The 14,305-nt window shown below is 49.1% G+C and overlaps 1 protein-coding gene across 2 annotated transcripts in view; it reads right to left on the reverse strand.

Annotated features, from left to right (window-relative positions):
• The window catches only part of OS9 (OS9 endoplasmic reticulum lectin), a 93,469-nt gene that overhangs the window by 45,917 nt on the left and 33,247 nt on the right, over nt 1–14,305 (reverse strand). For both annotated transcript variants that reach the window (XM_044284637.1, XM_044284636.1), the window contains exon 7: nt 11,403–11,552. In XM_044284637.1, coding sequence (XP_044140572.1) covers nt 11,403–11,552 — 150 coding nt within the window. The remainder of the gene's footprint in view (nt 1–11,402; nt 11,553–14,305) is intronic.

The raw sequence follows: 14,305 nt of genomic DNA on the forward strand, positions 1-14,305 counted from the left end.
GTTTTGGAGAAGATATTGACACGGTTAATTAAGAACACACGATGCTTCCTATTGGATACATCACATTTCTTGAGAGCAATTGCGGATCTTCACTCTATCCCTCCTGAAAGCTGGCTGGTAACCATAGACGTTGTGAGTCTTTTTACGTTGATAGAACATAAAGTAAGGAATACTGGCAGTGGTGGATTTATTTCGAACCAGTGATTTTTCTGGCATACAACAAGGATTTTTTCTACAATTGTTGCATTTGGTTTTGTTTGAGAATTACAATTACTTGCAGCAGCACGGGACCGCGATGGGGGTCGAATGTGGCCCCGCCCTACGCTAACGCATTTATGTCATCTTTTGAGGAGTCACATCTATATAACACGGAGCAATACGTTTTTTTTGGACACCACTATAATGAAAAACGAACATGGTCATCCTTCAACTGATCTGTTCAGAAAGGAAACTGACAGGAATAGTATTCTTCATTAAACCAGTGCTCATCCTCCTTCGCTCATAAGAACGATACCAAAATCCCAATTTCAGAGGATTAAACGTGTAGTCTCTGACCCAATAAGACAGGACCTCAGATTAGAGGAGATGACAGAGATTTATTGAGAGGGGTTATCCCAAATCCATTTTGGACAAGGCAAAATTAGACCTGCAATCTCATGTCACCGTAAAAGATCAACGGCAGATAACATTTATACATAAATTTCATCCTTATAATGCTAGTTTTGATAAAATGGTTAAAAAACATTGGCATATACTGACTAAGGCTTATCCTGATGTCAAGGAATTCAAAAATCTTCTATTAATTTGCAATAAAAAGAACCCCAGTTTCAGGGATAAATTAGTACATGCTGATTTGGGAAGTAAGGAGGAGACATTGAGACCACATTGAAAAAAAAAAAAAAGGCACATCCCCGTGTTATTGTTTTCAATGTTATCATCGCGCTGAACTTCCCTATGGATAATAGGTATTCTTTGTTTATTATTGCTACATATGAAAGTGAAACCTTGTTGCCGATTTGTGTTGTGATAATTACCGCCTACTGCTAGTTGTGCTACGTCACTTGTGTTTGATCCATTATGTTTTATATAAAAGGTCATGTGTTACTTTGATTATGTATGGATTGAGAAAGGCTTTGTGCCGAAACGCGTCATATTAACCACCTCCCGTCACACCAACGCCGAAAGGCGCGACTGCGGCGGCTCCCTCAGGTCACACTAACGCCGATCGGCGTCATCTCGTTAAAACCCGAGATTTCCTGTGAACTCGGTTCAGAAGTTCATCTACAGCCTGCCGTCCGCGATCATTGGCTGGCAGGCTGTGGATTTTTGAAATGACCAATGAAATGGGTATGTCAGACGCTATTTTGAAAATAGCGTCTGATATACCTGCTACTCTGGTGGTCCCTTTTGCTTGGATCGACCACCAGAGGACACCGGCAGCTCTGTAAGTAGCACCAATCACCACACACCCCCCTGTCACTTATTAAACCCCTTATTAGCCCCTGATCACCCCCCCCCGTCACCGATCACCCCCCTGTAAGGGTCCCTAATCACCGCCAGGTAGTTAGCTACTTGCTAGGTAATTAGCGCCCAGCCCACCGCAGTCACTGATTAGTCGCTGATTAGCGTCATCGCTGTCGCTAATCAGCACTAGTACTATATAGTATCTGTAAGTGATCAAGACTGATCGCAATCAGATCTATATCAGTACATTAGGGTCACCTTAGGCTCTACAAAACGCAGTGTTCGCCCGATCAGGCCTGATCTTGTGCGCACACTTGCGTACAGTCCGCCCCACCGCAGTGACAGATTTTTTTTTTTTCTGATCACTGCAAAAACAGTAACATCGCTGCGCCGCTATAAAGATCACTTTTGAGCTTTTTGGATCTTTATTAGCGATCGCAGCTTTACTTCGCAAGCACTCCTTTTTACTAGGTAGGTTTGCTCTTTTTCCTGGGTAGTCTCAGAGGAACACCCTAAATTTAGTGAGCCCAAAATGTCAAACAAGGGGTATTCCGCTGAAGAGGCCTACAGGATTCTGGCCGTGATGGATGAAAGCGATGGGGACGCCTCACCTGCTGAATCCAGCGGTTCAGAATATGAACCTGTAGACAGCAGTGGCACTCTAACCGCTAGTGAAGATGACGAGGTTGAGGTCCCTGCTATGGTCAGGCGTACCCGACCCCATGTCAGTGTTCTGCATACCCCGCGTGATGAGCCTCATTTGCAGCAGAGTGGTGCTAGCGCGGATCTTGTTTATGGTGCGGCATACACCAGCAGCGCAGCACATCCTGGACCTTCTACCAGCACTGCCGTATTCCCTGGTGAAGTGGCAAGCACCAGAAGGGCAGTTCAAGCTGGTACGGTGGCACGTGCACTAACTCCCCTGTTGCAGCCACCACGTTCACAGGCCCGTAGAACCCTTAGTCTCCCAGAAGTGCTAGCAAATCCTAATTGGCACTCCCGTGCTTCCGCCGTACCCGTATTGCCCCCTTTCACCGCCTAGTCTGGAGTTCGCCCAGATCATTTAGGATCAGCCCTCGAGTTTTTTGAGCTGTTCTTCACCGCGGATTTCTATGACCTAGTTGTGGCAGAAACCAACCGCTGCGCCACACAGTATATTACCACCAATCCGGAAAACTTCTATGCCCAGCCTTACTGGTGGAAAACAGTCACAGTTTCCGAATTTAAATTTTTTTTTGGGCCTTATCCTCAGCATGGGTCTAACTAAAAAAAAATGTATTACGGTCAGATTGGTCTAAAGACCCAATACATTACATGCCCATGTTCTCTGCTGCAATGTCCAGGGCACGTTTTGGAGGTCATCATGTGCTTTATGCATTTCGCTGACAATAGCACCTGTCATCCAAGAGGCCACCCTGCTTATGACCGGCTCCACAAAATTCGGCCCCTCAGACCATTAGTCATCCAGATTTGCAGATGCGTATACCCCTAATCAAAACATCTGCATAGACGAGTCCTAGTACATTTTACCGGGCACCTTGGCATCAAACAGTACATCCCCAGCAAGCGCGCCCGGTATGGGGTTTAACTGTATAAGCTCTGTGAAAGGGCCACAGGCTATACATATCGTTTTAGGGTCTATGAGGGAAAAGACTCAAAACTGGAGCCACTCGGATGTCCTGACTACCTAGGGAGCAGTGGCAAGATTGTCTGGGACTTGGTGTCACCCTTACTCCACAAGGGGTACCACTTAGACGTGGGCAATTTTTACTCAAGCGTGGCCCTCTTTCGGCACTTACATATAGTCGGAATTCAATGCTGTGGCACCGCGCGACCTAGTCGCCGGGGCTTCCCCCAACGGCTCGTTAGTACCCGACTTGCACTGGGGAAGAGGGCTGCCTTGTGTGACCAAGAACTACTCGTGGTGAAGTGGAGGGACAAGAGGGACGTTTACCTTCTGTCCACCATTCACGCAGACACGACAGTGCAAATTTAAAGGGCAACTGGAGTCATTGAGAAACCCCTCTCTGTCCACGACTATAACCTTCACATGGGAGGGGGTGGACTTCAATGACCAGATGTTGGCTCCCTATTTAGTGTCCCGCCACAACAGACGCTGGTATAAGAAGGTGTCTGTATACCCAATTTAATTGGCTCTGTATAATAGTTTTGTTCTCTACAGTAAGGCTGGGAGAACAGGATCCTTCCTAAAATTCCAGGAAGAGATCATTTCGGAAATCCTGTATCCAGGAGGGTCCGTGCCCCAAGTCCCTGATGTAGTGAGCCGGCTACATGGCAGACACTTCCCCAGTGTCTATCCTGGTACCCCAACTCAACGTTCCCCCAAGAAAAAGATGTTGTGTCTGTAGCAGGGGTGGAATAGGCATGACACCACCTTTTTTTGTCCTGACCAGCCTAGGGGAGTGTTTCCGCAAGTACCACACACAGGTACACTATTAGTGTAGGGATTGCGTGACACAGGACAGGCACACAGGGGTCTTAGGGCCACAAACCTCTTTCACCTGGTACAAAGTGCATAATGTACTTCGCCACATCTCTGGGCGATTTGCTCTTTGCACATTGTCCCATGGGGAAGGAGAGGTTTATCCTCTAAGGTTATATTAAAAAAAAAAAAAAAAAAAAAAAAAAAAAAAAAAGGGTAAAGCATTGCGCTGCTGTCAGATTACACAAAAGTCGGTGTATGCGGCGCTGCAAGACGAGATTTCTCCTCTGCAGTAAAAAAGATACGGAATACCTTGGGGTGTCTTCTTTCCAAAATGGAGTCACATGTGGGGTATTTATACTGCCCTGGCATTTTAGGGGCCCTAAAGCACGAGAAGTAGTTTGGAATCCAAAAGCGTAAAAAAATGCCCTATGAAATCCTAAAGGTGCTCTTTAGAATTTGGGCCCTTTACGCTGGGTTCAGTAGGAACGCGCTGTAAAACGCTCAGGTCTGAACCCAGCCTTAGTGCACCTAGGCTGCAAAAAAGTGTCACACATGTGGTATCGCCGTACTCAGAAGTTGGGCAATGTGTTTTGGGGTGTATTTTTACATATACCCATGCTGGGTGAGAGAAATATCTCTGTAAAATGACAACTTTGTATTAAAAAAAAAAAAAAAAAAAAAAAAAAAAAAAAAAGGGAAAAGTTTTCTTTTACAGAGATATTTCTCTCACCCAGCATGGGTATATGTAAAAATACACCCCAAAACACATTGCCCAACTTCTTCTGAGTACGGCGATACCAATTTAACCAGACAAAGTTAAAAATTGTCTGGTTAAATTGGTATCGCCGTACTCAGAAGAAGTTGGGCAATGTGTTTTGGGGTGTATTTTTACATATACCCATGCTGGGTGAGAGAAATATCTCTGTAAAAGAAAACTTTTCCCTTTTTTTTTTTTTTTTTTTTTTTTTTTATACAAAGTTGTCATTTTACAGAGATATTTCTCTCACCCAGCATGGGTATATGTAAAAATACACCCCAAAACACATTGCCCAACTTCTTCTGAGTACGGCGATACCAATTTAACCAGACAAAGTTAAAAATACACTTTTTTAAAGAAAATTGCGGCCTATTTTGATTAATATGGGAAAAACAAAAATCTTAGCAGCAATCAAATAGCACCAAAAGAAAGCTGTATTTGTGAGAAGAAAAGGAGGTAAAATTCATTTGGGTGCCAAGTTGCATGACCGAGCAATAAACCGTTAAAGTTGTGAAGTGCCGATTTGTATAAAAGGGCCTGGTCACTAGGGGGGTATAAACCGGTGGTACTTAAGTGGTTAAAGGACTAAGAAATAAAAGAATATACTCTGAAGCAAGATACGGTTGCTGGGATTTTCTTTATACATTCTACGTGGCAATGTGAGCACAGGATTGAGTGCCGACTGGATTTCGTTCCACTTTGTAAAAAAACAAGATTTTTGTATAACTTACCAGTAAAATCTCTTTCTCGCTCTTTCCTTGGGGGACACAGAAGACCTTGGGTATACCTCATCTCCCTAGGAGGCGTGACACTAAGTGAAAACTGTTAAGCCCCTCCTCCACAGCTATACCCTCAGCCTGGAGAGAGAGACTGCCAGTTGCGTGTCCAAGTAGTGAGAAAAGGCAAAGTCCAACAAGTAGAAACAACAAGCCAACTACCCAACGGGTAAACAAAACTCGGAAACCGTGCAGAAAAAAACCAATGAATGGGTGGGTGCTGTGTCCCCCAAGGAAAGAGCGAGAAAGAGATTTTACTGGTAAGTTATACAAAAATCTCGTTTTCTCGCCCAATTTCCTTGGGGGACACAGAAGACCTTGGGACGTTCAAAAGCAGTCCAAGAGGGGAGGGACCACAGCACCAAGGCGAAGCACCCGAAGGCAGCAAGGAAATGCCGCCTGCAAAACCAGGCGGCCCAAGGCAGCAGCCGCCGAAGCCAGAGTACGCACTCTGGAGAACCTGGTAAGGAGTGCAAGGAAGACCATGGCCACCCTGCACAATGGCATGGCCGAAGCCCAATGCCTCCGGCCGCGGAGGCACTAACCGCTCCGGTGAAATGAACGGTGACACCAAAACAAACCCCTGACTTTGATGCAGCAATCTCAGCAACAGCCAGTTGGTTAAAGCGGAGGAAAGCACCCAGGAGCCGTCAACCTCAGCGCGGACCTCCCGGAACACAAGAGACCGAGCGTCGACAAGAGTCGGAGAAGTCCAAGCAAAAAAAAACCGCAGACACTGCAAGTAACAGAGTCCCAGTCGCACGACCAGGCCAGACTGGAGAAGACAGAATCATGGGAAGAGAAAGGCCGAGTGGGGGAATGCCCAGCTTCCTAAAGAACCCCAGGTAAGATCCGAAATCAGACAACAGAACCTGGACGAAGCACGGCCGGGAGCGAACACTAGCGTGCTCGCTGGACTCGTCTGGGCAGGCGGGAGGAAACCCAATGCGAGCAGGCGCAGATCAGTGGCACGGGCAAAAAGGTTGGTAAAACTGGTCCCGTCGGCCCCCCGAGCAACGCCGTCCCGTATCCACAGGAGTGGGGGAGCAGAAGGACAAACGGAAGGAACCGAAAGCGACCCGGCCAGCATCCAACAGACGCCAGGACAAGGCAGGCTAAAGTCCCTGTCATTATACACCACAGGAAGGTGTTCTACAGTCCCGGAGTGGGGACTTGAAGGGCAATCTTGACAGAAGAAGTAGTCCCGCCCGGTTACCGAGAAGGTAAGTCCAAGCAGGACCATTACCCAGAATGGAAAAAATAACCTGCACCCAGCGGGAGGACAGAATGCCGCAACCCGGTAAACAGGCACACAGCTAGTACCGCCAGTGTGAACAATGGAGACAGTATGAGGCCATAAGGAACACCGGAACCATCCATATGAACAACCATGTTCTCCCCAGAGGGGAGGGCCGCGAAGGAACAGCCCCTGAAGCCTGGCCGGGGCAGAAGCCACATCGGAGTAAAACCGTCTCAGCGGAAGCCAAAACAGAGCAGTCGAGAAAAAAACAGCAGAGAAGACGGATGACACCCTCCAACCGAAAGGAGGAGTGGGCAACAGGGAAGCCATAGGACCGCTCAAAAGCAGAACTCCGCTACTCCGAGATGTCCGGCTCACCAATTCGCTGAAGGCGAATACCCTAATGAACCGAAAGTGGAGGTCCCTGGGACCTGGGTAATCGAGCACCCAAGAGAAGTTGGGCGACCCGCTCGAAAAGAGCGGCTAGAACCCGGTAGCAAAACAAACCGAAGCACGGAGGGTGCAACAGGAAGAACTCATACCAAAACGCATCCAAGAGGAGGAATGGCAATAGGCGAGGGAACCGCAATCCCGCCAGAGCCAACGTAGACTTCGAGGGACGCTGGAGAAAGCACTCTCGACCATGTGACCGCTTGCGCTGGGAAGCAATGCCACAGGGGAACTAATGGGTACGCATCTAGGAACCACGAACACTCCCCAAGCGGAAGGGCCAACGAACATGGTGGACCGTCACAACGGAAACACAATATACCCTCCGAACAGAGAATGGATACCACCCAGCTCGCTGCAGTAGAGAGCAAATAGAGCCCGACCAGGTCAGGTGAACAGAAAGATCTCATCAGAGAAGAGTGCCAGGCTGGCGGCAATCATCGTATCCCAAGAGAAAAACGGTATGTCGCAGGAAGAATGGAGGCATACGTACAAGCAGCCCCGTAAGCAGTGAGAAAGCCAACCCACCTACGGAGGGAGAAGGCATACACGGCCCAACAACGCACAGAGTGCACAAGAGCGTCCGCCCACTGCAAAATAGTCACTCAGCGAAGAGGGCCAGCCACAGAGTCCCACAGAATCCACGGAAGTGCAAAGTGCAACCGGAAGGGGGGGATATACACAAGACTAGTATGGCATGCGATGGAACTCAAGCAGTCCGCCCAGAAGAGAAGGAAATGTACTTGGCAAAAAATTGCAGACAGCAAGCGTGCAAAGCCCGCCCCACAAGGGGGTGATGCCCAAGACCAGTACCTACTTCAGAGAAGTAGGTCATACCATATCCCGCCCAAAAGAGGGCCATGCACATGGCCACACAGCATCCAGCAGGACGTCCACCTAGTGAAATGGGGACATGCACAGGGTTATCCTAGCATTAAGTGAGTGCAATAATCCACCAAACACCGAATTTCGTGAGAGTACAACTACTCTGCCAATGAATGGGGACAAGTACAGGTCCAGCACAGCATATACAAGGACAGTCGTGAGTCCTGTGAGCGTACAAAAAGTCCACCCATGGAATGAGGGGTGGTCACGCACAAGGCCAGCACCGTATCCAATGGGAGTGCCAGTACTCCACCCATCTTAGAGGCCAGCAACGTATCTGGTGAGAGTGCAGTATGCTGCCCAGAAGGGGGAGCCCTGCCCATGGCCAGTATTGCAACCAGGGAGAATGCGAGCACCCCGCCATGGATGGGGGTCATGCACCTGGCCAGCAGCATACTGGCGAGAGAACAAACACAGCCAGTGAGAGTGTGTGTATGTTGCCTGAGGAAAGGAGACCTGCCCATGGCCGTCAGCGAATCCAGTAAGAGCGCCGTACACCGCCCACGGAAGGGGGAACATGTATATGGCCGGCAGCGGATTCAGTGAGTAGCAAGCACCCCACCATGGAAGGGGGTCATGCACACGGCCAGCAACATACCGGCGAGAGAACGACTCCAGTCAGTGAGGGTGTATGCATGGCGCCTGAGGGAAGAAGGCATGCCCAAGGCCGGCGGCGAACCCAATGAGAATGCAGCATACCGCCTATGGAAGGGGGTTATGCACATGGCCGGCAGCAAATCCAGTGAGAGTGCAGAATTTCGCCTACGGAAAGTGCTTTCTGGCCGGCAACGAATCCAGTGTGAGTGCAGCTTTTCCCTATGGAAGGAGGCCGTGCACATGCCCAGCACCATAACCGATGAAGTGCAGTATTCCGCCTATGGAAGGGGGTCATGCACAAGACCGGCAGCGAATCCAGCGAGTGCAGCATTCCGCCTATTGAAGGGGGTCATGCACAAGACCGGCAGCGAATCCAGTGAGTGCCGCATTCCGCCTATGGAAGGGGGTCATGCACAAGACCGGCAGCGAATCCAGTGAACGCAGCATTCCGCTATTGGAAGGGGGTCATGCACATGGCCGGCATCAAATCCAGTGAGTGCAGCATTCCGCCTATGGAAGGGGGTCATGCACATGGCCGGCATCAAATCCAGAGTGTGCAGCGTTTCGCCTATGGAAGGGGATCACGCACATGGCCGGTAGCGAATCCAGTGAAAATGCAGCGTTCCCCTATGGGAGGGGGTCGTGCACCAGACCAGCACCGTAACCGGTGAGAGTGCAGAGTTCACCTATGGAAGGCGGACATGCACAAGACTGGCAGTGAGTGCAGCATTCCGCCTATGGAAGGGGGATGTGCACATGGCCTGCAGCGAATCCAGTGAGTGCAGCGTTCTTGTGCACATGGCCAGCACCGTATTCGGTGAGATTGCAGTATTCCACCTAAGCAGGGGGCCATGCACCATGCAAGCCCGCAGCCCGAGAGAGTGCAGTATCCCAAGAAGGGAAACATGCACCAGCCGGGGAGTGCGACACCATGCCGCTTACGGAAGGAGCATGCATACAGCAGCACTACTGAGATAAGGCTGCAGCGTCTCATGCACATGGCCGCGCACCAGAAATCCGTTAGTTATCCATCTTATTTAATTCTAAATGAAACAGCCTCTCTGAGGCAGAAAGAGGGGCCACCATACAGGTGCCCAGCATCTTAGAGAAGTAGGGGAAAAAACGGGGGGGCGCAGCCATACAGGCCCATCGGGAGCCGCCGGTACCCGAAGGGTTAAGACATCCGACCTGGGGAGGGGGGAGCAGGCGGCGCCGATCCCCTGGGGGCGGGGAACCTCCAGGCGGGAAGAATTCGCGCCTGGAGAAGTTCCCGCCCCCTCCAACAGAGGCCGGAAGTTTGCGGCCTAGTAGGCCCCCTCCTGTGAAGCCGGGGCCTAAATTTTTTGCGGCACCCGGCTGACCGGGGCCGCACAGGAAACCGGAGTGGACTGCCTGTGCATACCGGCCGCGGAAGCCACCCCGCGGACCGGCGAGTCAGGGAGCCCGGGTGGAGCGACGGAATGCGGCCCAGTAGGCCCGAAGCCTGGGCCAAAATTTGCGGCGCCCGGCCGACCGAATTCGTCGACGGCCGGCCGGAAACGGTGGAGCATCGTGCTCAAGCCAAACGCCGGCCGCGGGAGTCTACCCCGCAGGCCAGAACAGTCGGGGGCCAAAGGAGCGCCGGAGGTGCGGCCCAGCAGGCCGGAAGGAGCGCTGCAGGTGCGGCCCTGCTGGAGGTGCGGCCCAGCAGGCCGGGAAGGAGCGCTGCAGGTGCGGCCCAGCAGGCCGGGAAGGAGCGCTGCAGGTGCGGCCCCGCATCGGTAAGGGGATGGTGGGACCCCGAGACTGGGTGCCTGTGCAGATGAGAGTACAGCGTTCCCAGGAGGGACGCTGATAGGTGAAGGGAGGCGATGTGGCTGCCTATTTGCAGCATTCTGCAGCTAGCGTGGGGGCTGCAATGTCCCATGAAGGCCAGGAAGGGAGGAGAGGGAGCAGGGAGTAGAATGTCGCCCTGCAGCACCCCAGGGGCCAGCCTAGGTTCAGTAGTGACAGAAGGGTCCAGAGGCCCAGTATGGGGGCCAGGCACGCAGGAGACCATTGGGTGGGGGGTGGGGGACGTAGGGCTGGAGAAGCCACTCTCTTACCACAGCCGTCTTCACCCTCGGTCCATTCCAGCAGGGTCGCCCCTTCAGCTACTGGCACCGTAGTGGCAGGACGCTGGAAGAGGGACTTGGCGTGTGGGCGACCCTTGCGCTGGCGGGATGTAGGGGAGCTGGGCTGCCCTGATCCACCTTGCCTTCTGTGGGGGAGGCAGCAGAGCGGGTGACCGGCACTGGCGCAGCTCAACCCCGGGAGAAACAGAGAGGTCTAGTGCGTCTCTGTTGTCCCTGATGATCTGGAACAAAAAGAAAAGAAAAAAAGTAAAAATCAAAATTTAAACAAGGAGAAAACAGCCCTGCAGTAGCAGGGAGTGTCTTGCCTCCTTGGACACTAAGCAAAAACTGGCAGTCTCTCTCTCCAGGCTGAGGGTATAGCTGTGGAGGAGGGGCTTAACAGTTTTCACTTAGTGTCACGCCTCCTAGGGAGATGAGCTATACCCAAGGTCTTCTGTGTCCCCCAAGGAAATTGGGCGAGAAAGTGCATGTGACGGTGAAGGGGATGGGCTAGCAGGTGGATACGCCGATGTTATGTAGAAGCTGGCGCCTCTAAATAACTTTCGCGGATCCACCACTAGCTAAAAAGGCTATTAAGACCGGTCTTAATAAATGACCCCCCCAAATACTTTACTGAGTTTTATATTAAATTCAAATAGTGATCTGTATCTTAGCACACAGAGCTGCTACCTACCAGTCTCCTCTTGCTGATTCTCATCTATGGCTTCTGTAGTCCTCAGAGGTTCTCTTTGATCTGAAGAACCTGCACTTTTGAGTGGCAATGTTTTACGATCAAGGGTCTTCAGTTCTTCAGAAAGTTCCTCCACTATACGCTTTGTGTCATCTGTAAAGAAAGTGGGTTCTTAACAGTACATATTTTTAAATCGACGTCTGAAATAAATTACTCAAATTAATCGATTAACTCGACAAAAAAAAATCCTCGATGGAAATGTTTTGCATCGATGGTTCGTTTGTGCCATGTGACAATGGAGTGTGAGCTTGCCATTACTCCCACTCCGTGGTCACCCACCTGCCCGCATAGCACTGCAATGGATCCTGACGTACACACGTTGTGAGGACACAGTGCAAATAAGCATGCACTATGACCTGACGCTATGCGACGTCAGGTCCCAGCGGCTGGGAGCTGATGGCTAGGAGGGGGAGTGGGGGAACTGAAGGCAGTGGGAGCATCTGGTGGCACTGGGGGTGAACTGATGGTGGAGGCAGAGCTGGTGGCATTGGAGGGGGGAGCTGTTGGCACTGCTGGAGGAACTAATTGCATTGGAGGGGGAACTGATGACACTGGGGGAGAAACTAATGGCACGAGAGCTGGTGAGTTTTTATAGAAAATGTTCTTTTAATTAGCTTTTTCTTATTATAAAGAAAAAAAAATGTGGGGGGAGGGTTCAGCCCGCACAACCTTGTATGCAGGTGCACATTGCTATGGCGAAATACAGATACAAACGCAAAAACACAAATGCAATCGCACTCTGCAAACCAGCACTCTGCCCTGCCTTTATGCTGGATGTTGAATAAGGCATTGGTGTACATTTTGGCCAAAGCGTAATAAGCCACTCACCGCGTCAAGGTCGCCTTCATGAGTGGTCCCTAACACTAGTCCCTACCTGTTATGGGCCACGACAGCCACACAAAGTCCAGGGAGCGCAGGTACAGCATGCACGCCAAGCACACTCTGCTTTTAACCCCGTCCGGTGCCATTACAGCTTTCATCGGATCCAGGGATGCAAGTACCAACATGCATGCTGAGCCCACTATATACTTCTCCTGGAGCCAAATGGCTACTGGTAGGTGCTATATAAGCAGACTCAGTTTTATACTGACTTTAAAACCAGCCTTCAGGGCAGATTAACTGGTCAGGTGTGCATGACTGCATGGAGATCGCCACGCCTCCAATATATACTACAAAGAGAAAAAAAAAAAAAAAAAAAAAAAAAAAAAAAAGTTGTATAGTATATATTGGAGGCGTGGCGATCTGCATATAGGCTGGTTTTAAAGTCAGTATAAAACAGAGTCTGCTTATATAGCACCTACCAGTAGCCATTTGGCTCCAGGAGAAGTATATAGTGGGCTCAGCATGCATGTTGGAACTTGCATCCCTGGATCCGATGAAAGCTGTAATGGCACCGGACGGGGTTAAAAGCAGAGTGTGCTTGGCGTGCATGCTGTACCTGCGCTCCCTGGACTTTGTGTGGCTGTCGTGGCCCCTAACAGGTAGGAACTAGTGTTAGGGACCACTCATGAAGGCGACCTTGACGTGGTGAGTGGCTTATTACGCTTTGGCCAAAATGTACACAAATGCCTTATTCAACATCCAGCATAAAGGCAGGGCAGAGTGCTGGTTTGCAGAGTGCGATTGCATTTCCGTTTTTCTTATTATAGTTGGATTAACTTGTAGAATATTTGATTACTAAAATAATCGATAGCTGCAGCCCTAGCCTAAAAGCATTACATGGTCGGGGGGGACACAACACACACGAGAACACTCTAGAATGGGAAATGATTCCAATTTTACATTTTGAGTGTTCAATAAATCAATGTCCACTTTCACAACCAGTTTTAGCCCCTTCAGGACCCTGCAATTTACTGTTTTCGCGTTTGTTTTTCACTCCCTGCCCTATTGGAGCCATAACTTTAGTTTTCCGTTCACATAGCCGAATGAGTGCTCGTTTTTGGAGGGACAAGTACTCTTTAATCGCACCATTTACTATTGCATACAATGTAGTGGGAAGCTGAAAAAAATAAAATAAAAATAATAATTCTGAAAAAAATAAATAAAATTCCTCCAGCATTTTACGTGTTGTGTTCCCACGACGTTTCCTTTGCGGCACAACTGACCTATGCCCTTCATTCTGAGTCAGTACGATTACAATAATACCATATATGTATAGGTTTTTTTTTTTTTGTTTTTTTTTTAATGTCTAAATATTGTAAAAATAAATGTAATTTTTTTTTTTTTTTTTTTTTTTTTTACACACATCATATTCTGACCCCCATAACTTTTTTATATTTTATATCTACTGAGCTGTGTGGGGGCACATTTTTTTCAGAACAATCTGTGGTTTTTATTGATACCATTTTGGAGTGTGCGTGTGACTTTTCGATTACATTTTATTACATTTTTCTGGGTAAGAGAAGCAATGAAAAAAAATGGCAAATTGGCCATTTTGACCCTTTTTTCCGGGGCGTTCTCGGACCCAGTGATGCCCATGATGTTTATATTTTTTTGTTATTTATGTATAATTCTATGGAAAAAAGGCGATTTAAAAACTTTTATATATTTTTTTTTTTTTTACTTTTATGATTTTGAAGCTCATATTTGAGCCTACAAAACCAATATTTTTTTTATTATTCTGAACCCTCATGGGTCTTTTAGACCCATGATTTATACAGAATTTATCATTACTTATGTTGGCCAAAAACTAGATTTTTGTTCTTGACATAAAATCTGTTTCTCTTCCATTCATTGGGGGACAGAGGCTTGACCATGGGAATAACGGTTGCTGCTAGGAGGCTGACCCTAAGCACACAAAGTGTAAGCTCCTCCCCTTCAGCTATACCCTTCCTACAGAGACTAAG

Source organism: Bufo gargarizans, chromosome 3 (genome assembly GCF_014858855.1).
Source record: "Bufo gargarizans isolate SCDJY-AF-19 chromosome 3, ASM1485885v1, whole genome shotgun sequence".
In the NCBI taxonomy this organism is placed as follows: Eukaryota; Metazoa; Chordata; class Amphibia; order Anura; family Bufonidae; genus Bufo; species Bufo gargarizans.